Genomic DNA, 12,372 nt, shown 5'->3' with positions numbered 1-12,372 from the left:
CATAAATAAGTCCCGTTTTTTACATTACATTTATTTGTCGATAAAATGTGTCACATGAGACTTTAATTTGTTATTAACAACTTATGCCATCTTTTAGGCAAGTTAGAACGACTATCTAGACCCTATCTGCAGTGACACTATTTGATTAACCATGTATAGTACCTATAAAGCAGAACCTGAAAATCAACACAATTTTTCAAACTTGTAAAAATCGAGTACTGAAATGTTACTTCCTCTGATTAAGTCACACAACCGAGATTCCACCATAATTCGATCTCCTTCTCAGAAACCGCTGAAATTGCTAGATTAGAAGGAGTTTGTACATCGATCACGATAGCTTTCACCTAACAGTCGCAAACTAACACGTAGCCCCCAGGAGCCGCTCCAAAATTGCTCTCGAACGAGATCGCCGCGAGATAAATCAATCTTGTTTATCTAAACTCAGACGGGAAGGTCGCGTATCCTGATTCCACGGAATGGATCGAGCACACGCACACTTGAAACCCCATAACCATGATTTCTCCTGGCATCAAATCAATTTTGCGCCGAGACCTCCTTGGGATTCGAACCGCGACCTGGCGGACGATGTTCAGTTAATTTGCTCGCTAGACCATGGTGGTCGGATAAATTAAAATAGATCCGGCTGCGAGTTACTTCTGCGGTCGACCTTCGCTTGCATATCATTAGAATATCAGCGAGCAGAGATTCTAACCGACAAACGTTTGCCTTTTTAGGGAAGCGTGTCTCATCGTGAGAGGCTGGGACCTCCAGGATGCCAGGGGTGTGGAGGTTGCTGCGTATTATGATCTATATGGTGAGTAATGCAGCGATCATGGAATGTTAGCGGAAGAAGTAGAATAGACCTGTAGAAGCAGTTGAATTATTAAGCATTTTTAATATGTAGTAAAAAAACTCTTAGAACTTATTAGATTAGTAATCTATATGTACTAGTAATGTAAATTATTTTTAAGTTAAGCGTAACTTCACACTAAATAGTTAAACACGTACGTACAAGGAAATTTGAAATATTGCAAAATACTAGCTAAAACTTGTAGCTTTTCTATAGTCGGATTTTATCGCTTGAAATCTGAGCTAAAGATATAAAGTACACCTTATTACAATGTTCCTAGTTGTTGGAAATTTCTGGACGCAAGAAATATCCTACAGAAATAATGTCCTAAGGCTTCGCCAACCATACTAGCAAAGGATTGAATAACACAATTGATACCTACAGTTACCGATAACTGCACTGTCCATTGATTTCTGATAAAGTTAGCTACAATGTTCTCGAACCATTTAAATACATTCCTTAACATATTTAGCTCACGCTTGAAATCGTTAAAGTCTGAAATCTCTGATCTCGTTTCTCAACGGCTGTCAACCGTCTGTCAACCACCTGTCAGGAAGCTTCTCGAGAGGATTTCGCACGATAACGTTCGCGCCATCAACAGTTGTCTGTCGGTAGTTATAGCAAATAATGACTATTAGCGTTTAATTACTTAACACATGATCGTGGAATTGACGATTTTACTACGTCCCTTTCGTCAACTGCACATTTCTCACTGTGCAGAGAAACGGGCAGAAGCGATAGAAGCGCAAGCAGACTACAGACCCACAGGGAAAATGCGATTCAATATTGGCCTAACGGTTAGCCTATATACGACCTGCATGGGAAACGTCTGTTTAGAAATTTTAATTATGCTTCCGATAAATAGGCGTTGCACGCGGGTCGAGTAAAAGCAGGCAAGTTTGCGGAAGACGGGCCGTCAAGTGGTTCAAACAATAACTCGCGGGAATAATTGAATATTATCTGGCCGAAGCTGTTCAGCTTTCTAGCCTAATGCATAAATGATTGCTGAACGTTCACGCTCAGGTGAGTGATGAAACGAAATGAGAATTTATGACGCTCAACGCGCGCAGAGTGACTTGTAACAGAAGGAATTACATAGTCACACAGTAGTTACGACAGGCCTGACCTTCCACCTATGACCCACGCCTGAAGGATCTACCCTGAGAACTAGTCGTTGCCACCCTTGTTAGATCACATAGTAAAAATCCTTTTCTCGTTTTGAGTCTTGTTCCCTTGAAGACTTCATTCACGCAGCTCTTCCCACGTTCAATTCTTTATCGCTCATTGTCAGTCTTGCCTTTTGTCAGCCAATTAAGCCGCAGATCCCGCGGATGCTCAATCACTAGCTTCTATAATGGACCATAATTTCGAGCGTGTTTGCTGACGCCGCGACACTCGTGAATCCCTCAATTAAAGACCTAACGGGCTTAGGAGTTAGACTCTAATAAGTAAAGGTACCGTTCAGAACGAGAAATCACCGACAGAGGTCCCTCTCTTCCCTCCTATGGCAGAGGAGGACACAGCGACGCGTCGATGATATTCGTCCCGAAACTACTCCCGAGAAATTCGTCATAGTTCGATGACAATGCCATGACGCAGCAGGAGACCGCTTACAAGCGGATATTGCCTACTCTAGGTACCGTTACGCTTGTCTTACGACCTTCTTTCCCTCTGCACCTGGCTCTCCCTGAAAATTATTCAGGACCCCTGCACAACTTATTACCCGCCTAACGCTATTGCGCCCGCTGAGAGGTCCCAGCGCCCAGGAAGCGCGATGTCCTCTCGCGTGCTTACCCCTCGTGAATTCATGAACTTCCGCATACATTGTTGGCGGTTGGGAATCCGTAAACGACCTGAGATGAACTACATCCATACTTCCTTATGCTTGATAGAACTTTATCGATTCTGACTACAGGCGATGTATAGGGTATTAACTTGTAGCACGCAAAGATGGAAGCAATAGTATCTAGGAATTCTGAGTTCTCAGATTTTTAAATTCTCAAATTCACGATTCTTTACACTTTCTGAGTCTTTTGAACTTCTATTCTTGAAAGTCTGTATTTGAACGTTGAGTAATTCTATCTTGGTGTGGTCTTAATAGGGATAAAAAGAAGATTTGATGGTAGGGATGTCATAGCCATAAAATAGCTCTGTATTAGCAAGACATACCACACGCGTGTACATTTATCAATACCATACATTCGCAGACACTCCATAAATATCCACCTCTCAGTAGCTAATGACCAGTCACCGTAGAGAAATACTGTAGGAAGTTGTGCAATCATTTGCTGCTTCGTCCCCCCGAAGAGTGAAGAAGTTTCGGAGAAAAAAGGACTGAAAGGTCGGGCCACAAGCAACCGTCAAAGTCTTTATGGATATCCACTCAAAAGAACGTGACGCGGAGAAATACATGGTCGTCCTAGGCATAGACAAGAGCATAAGGAGCCACGGAGGAAACCACTTTTGCGTGTCACGAGGAGTACAATCGAGTACACGGAGACGTGCATTCGAATGCCAGAAGAATCGCGATGGGAACTTCACCTACCGGCGTGCCTCACGTTCGAGCGACTCGGAATACTGATACATTTGCTGTTGCGACGAACCGCCGCGGAATCATAAACCCCATATCCTCGCGACTCGTGACATAAATATCGTTTGCCATTCGTTTCGCGTACGAAAAGACGAAACGTATTGTCTTCCTTTGACTGACAACCGAGGAAAGAGCCGCAGCTGTCGCGTGACTTCAAACCTACTGCACTCCGACTTCGTTTTCCCTTGATTCTGTTTCTACACTCGAGAAATGCTCTTAGTTCTCTGGATTGGAGAGGAGGTTTCGAGATGCAGTATTTTTGGTACGTCGAAAATCTGAGATACGTCTTACAGAGGTTGTCGGGTGAATGTGACGTGTAGTGATTCGCGAATTTCTTCAAGCAAGATTTTTGAATCCTTGTATATGAATTTTTTTACGTATATTATTTTTTTAATTATACAGAGAATGCATGATTTTATATATACAATTTACATTCTGCTGAAAAAGAAGGAATATAGACAGTTGGCTTAATGTCTGTTTTTATGATCAATTTGTTAGCATGTAGTGGTAGTTGGTAGCTGTATTTTTTAGTTATTAACTTCTTAAGAAACGTATAAAGTATGCGTGAAGTGTGTCTGACTTTACTTATTCTACTGGCTTCTCAGCGTCTGACCTAATACATGCGGACAGTAGAATAAGTCTCAAGTCAGACAAAGTGGGACATCCGTCTTTTCTTAAAAGATCCAAGAATTTTGAACAAAACTTGCGAATTTGGTAATCTGGAAGTGTGTAAATCTTCGAGACTTTCAAGAAACCAAGAAATAACTTCAGTTGTAACATAAACACGTTCCCAGTTTTATCACCTATATGTAGGTCAGAACAATTTTAAGGATGATTTCTAACGACATTTCTCTTCCCCTCTAATCCAATTGTTTCTAAAAAAAACATTTAGAACTTGTTAATGATGATATATTTCCCCCTTGTTATTCGACATGTCCAATAATTTGATGAATCGTATATCACTTTCTTACACGTAACGTGAATCATTGCGGTCTCCACTGGACTGTGAACGTGTTAATAAACCAGCTCCTCAAAAACGAGGTCTCGCGTGAAAATCTCTATTTCACAGTTTCAATTTCTCCCGAGAAATAGCTCTCCTCACGGTTCAGTCACACCCTTCCCGATAATTTGTTTACGACTTCCCCGAGGCGCGGCTAGAACCGGCGGCCCATTGATCCTCGATCGGCGTGGACGAACCAATCCGAGTCAGGAGCGGCTGGCTGTCGGAAAAACGGGGCTCGCCCGCGACGGGAGCGCGCGGAGCAGCGCGGAGCCGCGCACACACGCGCTCGGCCCTGGCGTACAACGCCAGGTGCGTAATCACTTCTAATGAAACGTTGTCATTTAACAGCGCGATTGTAAGAGCGCAGAAACTTGTTTTCACTTGCGCGAAAAACGGCGACCGTTAATGCAGCGGTAAAGACGCCTCTCCCGTTACAGCATTGCGCGGCCACACAGTGGTAGGCACGTACGCGCGAGCGCGGGGAACACCTTCCGCTCGGCTGATGCTCGCACGCTCGCGCGTATACCAGCGCTACGTGTCGCGCGCACCGATTTCATGCGGGCTGCGCTCGTGTGGGTACAAGTTCGAGGTAATACGCCCAAAGACGTAACGAAGAATGCACGCGGAGCGGCGCGATTTCTAGAAATCCACCAGACGAACACGCCTAATCTCCCACGGCCTGACCGACTCTGACTTTCCTGTCGGGGATTCCAGGATGCTCTGAGCCGCGATACGCGCGAGGATCACCGTAACGACAGCGCGAGGTAAATGTTCCGATACTTGGAAGCTTCGAATGTCATGTGTCCCAGTAAATGGATGACTGAAAAATGCATAGGTATTCCAATGCCTTAGGTCCTTGGCACTGAATACAGTAATCTTTCCTATAACGTGGTACTCTTGTAACGCGGTTTCCGTGTGAGGCGGAGCAAAAATCGCGATGGGCGGTAGGTTTATACGCGATGTCTCTATAATATGTGCACTTTTACGGTTCAAATTAATGGGGAATTCCCCTCTTTCTATATAACACGGTACAAGTTATTGTGATTTACAGTAATTCTGAGAATCTTATAACGCGGTACGAATTAATCGCTTTATAGGAGAGTAGACTGTATAGTATTCTATAATATTTTTGTATCGGTACCTACTTTTCATTTTTCTATTAGAATCTAAGCTTAAAATTGAATAACATTAGATTTAAAATCGAGGTATCGGGACATGATCGACTACTGGGACATTTACCTTACAGCGTCCTCGTGACGCGCCGCGATACTCTCGAAGCGATAGGACCGCAGATCCGATGGTTGCATTGACAGAACGTCTATTTGCCCCGGCGTTCATTCATCGCGAGGGATTTATGGGGGAAGAAAGACGCGGAGGATGCACGGAGCAATGGTAATTTATGATAAGCGACCAAAGGCTCGATCACGGTTGTCCGATTGGAAATAAAGATTAGGAGCGACGCGAAATTGCAGATACGGCTGGATAAGTCTCGTTATTGAGGGGCTCGGATGCACCCGTGGAAAGGGTTTTACGACTGGTAACTTTGTTGTTGTTATCACTTACCGCCAAAGCGAATCAGAGGCTCGTGTAATAGCATCACAACGGATCGGAGGCGTGCATCGTGCACAGCCTGTATTCGATGTTTATGCATCTCATTGCGGGATGATCGGAGTGGTAGCGGCGGTTGTAGACATAGACGTGATCGTAACTTGGCGATTCACGACAGGGCACGTTCCGCCCGTGGAACGGTACGTGTAATGAACGATGGATCATCTATCATGCCAGCTGTTAAATACCTCCTGCGTGAAACTTAAGATATCTCGGGCTGTGTCTTCCCGGCGTATCGAATATTGATGCCCCAATGAAGAGCAGGTAGATTGGTTCGGTATAATTTACTGTCATATATGAGGTAGGATCTTGATTCATTCTATCTGGTACATTGTGGTTAATTTAGAAAAATGATTTATGGTTTATGATTCATCGCTCTGTCGTGTACTTTGAAACAATTTCCAATATGGAGTACAAACTTTCTCTGACACTTTTTGCATATTTAGTGCATCGACATTTTACTCAGTTTTATAATTAAAGCATACTATAGGGTAATTATGTTTCCGCTCATAAAGGTAAACGATGCCGTCTAATCGGTGCTCTTAATCAAACGATAATGTGATCTTCTAAACGTAATGAATTCATCGGTTTAATTTTTGAGATTGTTACATACTTTTACGCTTGGAATATCATTACTGTGGAAGAAGAAATAAGAATATGTAAAATACTTTTATTGAGCCTTTCATATCTTCCATAAAACAGAAATAAATAATTAGAAAACGTTATTTGAAGTGAGTTAAAGAAATAGAGAAGCTTTAATAGTATTCAAATTCTAATATTGATGAATCTATTCAATCGAAATTGCGAAATTATTACGCAAACGAATTAAAAAATGTTCCTTATAGAAAATTACAATCCGTAATTAACACATTAAGATGTTTATTTAATTACGATAGCGTCTGTATTCGTAATACTATACTTAAATTAATTTCGCACAGTGTAAAATAATTGAGTACACTGAACCGAGTTCACTACCGACAATGTAGTATATAATTTTCTCAACAAGTATTAGGTTTATCGTGGGTAATTGCGATCCACAACAATGAAAATTATCTAAATTGCAACAAAAAAAATATATAGAAACGTTTATATAGACTTTTATACGAAAATACGGTCATTAAATTTTATTAATAATATAATTAAACTCGCATGCTGCTGCTGCAATAAATTCTATGTATTTAAGGCCAGAAGATTCTAGATTCATGAATAACATTCACGAGATTACTCCCATGATTATTAGAGCGTCTCTAACCGTGTAAGAATTTTATAACGATTATATTTCTAGGTAACTATACCGCAACTTTTACCATTCTACCACATAATCAGTTTCAGTTCACACTGCAGTCCTATACTATTAACACATGTATATTAAAATACCTCTATAAAAAAGAACCTTCCGATGTAAAACATTTATAGCATTGACTAAATTGCGGTACAAATATTTAATTAATGCATCGATCACTCGATTCAATAACAACTTAGAGTCCATTATTCGGTTTTTATTACGCCACGCCTTGTCTGTGCATAACATGCATTTTCTACTTACACACAAAACTGTTCATTCCGAGAACACTGAAACAGTAAAATAGTACCTAATCCTAATAAAAAGATTAATCCACTTTTAAAATCGATATCTAAATAATATTCCCCACAAACCCAACCATTTTCAAAATCCCGCAATAAAGAACTATCTGTGAAACAGCCCCGACAGTGAGACAACTCCAGTAAATCAACGGCGTGTCAATGACCCAGATAGCCAGTTGCTATTTTCCGCACGATAGGCTAACGAAATTACCATGGGCACGATATTTCCAAACAGATACAGACATGAACCGCGGAGAGCTACTGAACTCGTAATAAATATCGACAGGATAGCCTGACCACCGTCGACAGCAGCTACCGCCTTCCTGATTTACGCGCGCACCTCTCCCGTTCCCGGTTGAACGATATTCATAGAAGGTGCACTCTAGGCAGGCGTTTACAGGCGGTAAACCAGTGAGAAAGGAAGAGAGGGGTCGCGGAGGTCAAGGTAGAAAAATGTATTCGTTGAATGCGCAGGTGGTTGGCTCGAAGAGCGTCGGTGGCAACAGCGACATTTGGCCGCTGGAGAGGCCAGAAGGGATGCCAGCCATACAGTCCCTCGAAGTGATGTGCGGAAAGGATCACATGGACGTGCATCTCTCGTTCTCCCAACCCTTCGAGGGCATAGTCTCGTCTAAGGGCCAGCATGCCGACCCTCGATGCGTCTACGTTCCACCTTCGACTGGGCAGACATTCTTCTCCTTTCGAATAGCCTATGCCAGGTAAGATTCACAGGGGTCCGCTGGAATGGTATCTAAGTGTCTTTGTAGGTGTAAAACTGTCAGTCACATGACTTAATGTTTGTTTTTACGATGAACTGTATCAGCATTTAACGCTAATTGGCCATTGTATTTTTAAGCGTGTCTATTAACTTTGATCATTACGCAGTTATTAGTTGATGAAAAAATATCTAAATACGGGTGAAGTGTGTCTGACTTGGATTATTCTACTGGCTACTCTGCGTCTGATCTAATACGCCCCGGTAGTAGAATAAGTTCCAAGTCAGACGAAGTTGTTCCTATATCTTATCTCCCTAAAATATTTGAAAATTTAAAAATTTGAAAATTTGAAAATTTGAAAATTTGAAAATTTGATAATTTGAAAATTTGAATATTTGAAAATTTCAATATTTGAAAATTTTTGAATATTTGAAAATTTGATAATTTGAAAATTTCAAAAATTGACCAGACATTCTTCTTCTTTGGAGTAGCTTATATGAGGTAAGATTCACAGGGGTCCGCTGGGATGGTATCTAAGTATCTTTATGGGCAACTTCTCCGCGGCTTGTAACTCAAGCCGATCGAAGGATCTGAGGCGTATAGGCGCGTTAATGCTCGAGAACGTTCGCGTCGGACAGTTTATCGTGCGTCGAGCGCGCTCGCTGATTTATGACTTGAACTGGAACTTATTGGAATGTCGCGAGCTTGCCAACCCGCGAAGTAATTGAATAAAGGATCCTGCTTCGGTGGAAGTTATTTGACAGCCGCTTAATTGCTTCTGGTACTCGACTGTTCCTTTGTAACTCGACGAGTCGTGTAGAGGATGATCGTTAGCGGGCATTGTTGTCGGTGTTTAGAATAAAAATACTTAATGAGCTTGGAGCTTGAAAGGCTGGAGTTTTTTTGTTGGTCTGATCGCAGATGCGGCACCAAACCAGATATGCACGGACAGTTCTACGAGAATACCGTTGTCGTCCAGTACGACAAAGACCTGCTCGAGGTCTGGGACGAGGCCAAGCGGTTGCGGTGCGAATGGTTCAACGATTACGAAAAGACCGCCTCGAAACCACCAATGGTTATCGCTGATCTCGATGTGATACAGCTGGACTTCAGAGGTATTATTATTTATTTTTATCATCAAATCATTCGGTCTCGTTGTGGACAAATTGATTCGGAACTTAAAATACGATACAGGATATTCTGAATAGGGCGATATAAGTGAAAAGGTCATGATTCTGGTGAAAAAGCAAGTCTGACCACTGACTCTATCTACTGTGCACACATACTCAGCTAAAACTCGAACTCAATGATTCGACTTACTCTCTCATGTAAAATCACTGTTCTATTGCTTGCACCTCGATTCTGGAACACTCTATATAACTTCATAACTGCGCTTACTTTTCTTATTAAGCAACAGTATCATTTATCTTCGCCCATGTATTACGACGGATAGCGAAACTATTAAAGACATGTAATTTTCACACGGCAAAACGATACAAAGTACATTCCGCTGTCTCGCAACATTTCAAATTTATGGCATACATGCTCTACGTCGCCCGATGCGAAATCGTCTGGCATAAATCGTGCAGTCCTTTTACGGTGCCGCGCCGCGAGTCTATTGACACGATAGAGCAGTTACAAGGTGCTCAGGGAGCAATTTACATCCGAGCGGTTTACGTCGACTGCGTTTTACTGTGCACAAGTCGACGTACATATGCTGGATAGGAGGAACGATGATCCCTTTGGTGCAAAGAGTTTAACACGAGGTAAACGATCGCGGCATTCACGGTGACTCGAGTACCCGCGGTTGACCACAGGTGGAACCGCAGCCGCGCCACTTAATTTCAATTTATGCAACATGTATAAATTGCACCTGGCACGTCGTGCCTAGAAAGCGTGCTTGCAGCGCGAACATGAGCCTGCTATTCTGTCGATATTGCAGGCGACAACGTGGACTGCTGGATGGAAATTCAGCACGGCAAGGGGCCATGGGCACCGCCAGTTTCTGGAATAGTACCTCTCGGCTCCACCCTCACCTTGGTCGTCGCGATAAACGATTATCGAGGTAACGATGCTTGGACCGCAGGCGAGAAACTTCGCTATGAGTTACTTAGCACGTTCCTTGGCATGAAATATCAGGCTTTCCATACAAATCTTAAAACTGCTAAAAAAGGGAGATTGTAGCACGGTAGAAACTTGGTTAATTGGGTGTTAATGATTAAACGTGCATCTAAAAGATGTCTGACTCGAGACTTATTCTACTTACTTCGCTGTATTTAACTGAACTACTGCACGTCGTCAGTAGATTACTTCAGTCCCAAGTCAGACACAATTCACAGGAATTTCAGATGCCTTTGTAATACTTAATAACTCTGAAACGAAAGACCAAGCTCGATTTCGTAATCCTTTATTCTTCTTATATTTAGACACACAGAATCACCCCATAAAATTTCTAAACATGTTTCCTAACTCCATGGAAGTCCCATTTCGACTAAATATCGTCGAGCACCGGTTCCACATAGGACAAGGAACGTGTTAATAAAAGATCAGCCTCTAACTTGTCTTACTGACCCGATGCAGGGGAGTTCGACATGCGTGTAAAGTCGTGCGTGGCTTCTGACGGCGGCGGACACACGATACAGCTCAGCGACGAGTTCGGGTGCGTGCTGAGGCCAAAGATGATCAGCCGGTTCCTGAAGGCGCGGGGCTCGGACGATCGCGCGACGGTCATCACTTACGCGTTCTTCCACGCGTTCAAGTTCCCAGACGCTCTGAGCGTGCACATCAAGTGCAAGGTAAACAGTGTTGGGTAATATACGTCCGACGAAACAAGATTACCTCCAGCGTAAAAGCGTTATTACGGCGCCGTGTAGCAAGTTAACGCGGAGAGTCGTTCGCGCAAGTAGAGAACAAATATTTGCCGTCAAACAGCGGACAGAGTGGTTCGATAAATTTGCTCGGGCAAAAAGCGTCGAACATCTCGACCGTTCATTATGGAAATTTGTATGTAGAGGAAGGAAACGAAGGGCAAGTGGGTGGAATAATGCGATGATGCGTTGTTTTGATCGATGTCAAGGTTGAGATCTGTCGTCACGGATGTTTGGACCACTGTCAGCTCAGCGGATCTGTAGGCCACTACATTCAGGAGAGGAAGGATCAGATACGACCGCAATACACGCAGACCACCACGCCGCCCACGGTTCACAGCGATGACAACAACAGCGCCGAGAAGGATAATGAGAATGTGGGTGGTGGCGCCGAGCAGGCTGATGGCTCCCTTTACGACGACATCATTCAAGATGGTGATGAGATGACCTCGATAGGAGGTCACTTCTTGGGGGTCGAGAAGTCGGTTCCAAAGGCACAGGCGCAGACCAGCAATCGACTACCAGCGCCGGTTGTTGAGAACTCTGATGAGGAAGTTCAGCCGGATGATGGGGATCTGTCGAGGCCATTCTTAGTAAATATGTTTGATTATATTCAGAATGAACTATTCTATGAAGCAAGGGATCTCTTTAGTCTGCTCTATCTTTCACTAATTAACATTTTCTTATTCACTGGAATGAAGTACTACAAATACGATATTTGAAAGTAACCCTCAGCTTAAGAATTATGGACAACAAAACACATCAAACGCAACAGAACTCTATATGCATGAACTTACTTAACTCTCCTCGCAACCTACTATTCTTCGTTCAGTTAGGAGTTCCCATTCACATATTATGTGATTTGTGGATACTAAAGATAGTAGTGCTTCAAATTATCAGAATTTGGAACTAAATTTCTGAGCGTAGTAATACCATAACGCTGAATGGCAAGCTAATACCTCGATTGACGCTCAACAGCTACTCAGATAATAGAAGCTTAGCAAGAAGTCAACTACCTAACATTTTTTCCAAATGAATGGAGGTCCACTAACAAACTATCCTCATCAAGTATACCTACACCATGACTACATACACAATTATACCTCCCCTGTAGTGTAGTACCTACACTGTGACTACATACTGTAGAGACTACA

At 42.8% G+C, this 12,372-nt stretch overlaps 1 protein-coding gene across 1 annotated transcript in view; it reads left to right on the top strand.

Annotated features, from left to right (window-relative positions):
• The window catches only part of M (zona pellucida domain-containing protein miniature), a 55,226-nt gene that overhangs the window by 42,048 nt on the left and 806 nt on the right, over positions 1 to 12,372 (top strand). Inside the window, exons 3-8 of the mRNA XM_076384404.1 lie at positions 735 to 814; positions 8,110 to 8,354; positions 9,273 to 9,466; positions 10,294 to 10,416; positions 10,932 to 11,146; positions 11,428 to 11,811. Coding sequence (XP_076240519.1) covers positions 773 to 814; positions 8,110 to 8,354; positions 9,273 to 9,466; positions 10,294 to 10,416; positions 10,932 to 11,146; positions 11,428 to 11,811 — 1,203 coding nt within the window. The 5' untranslated portion in view covers positions 735 to 772. The remainder of the gene's footprint in view (positions 1 to 734; positions 815 to 8,109; positions 8,355 to 9,272; positions 9,467 to 10,293; positions 10,417 to 10,931; positions 11,147 to 11,427; positions 11,812 to 12,372) is intronic.

The sequence above is a fragment of the Calliopsis andreniformis genome, chromosome 9 (assembly GCF_051401765.1).
Source record: "Calliopsis andreniformis isolate RMS-2024a chromosome 9, iyCalAndr_principal, whole genome shotgun sequence".
Taxonomy (NCBI): domain Eukaryota; kingdom Metazoa; phylum Arthropoda; class Insecta; order Hymenoptera; family Andrenidae; genus Calliopsis; species Calliopsis andreniformis.
Note: the sequence above shows the minus strand (reverse complement) of the source record. Positions and strands in the feature narration are given on the sequence as shown.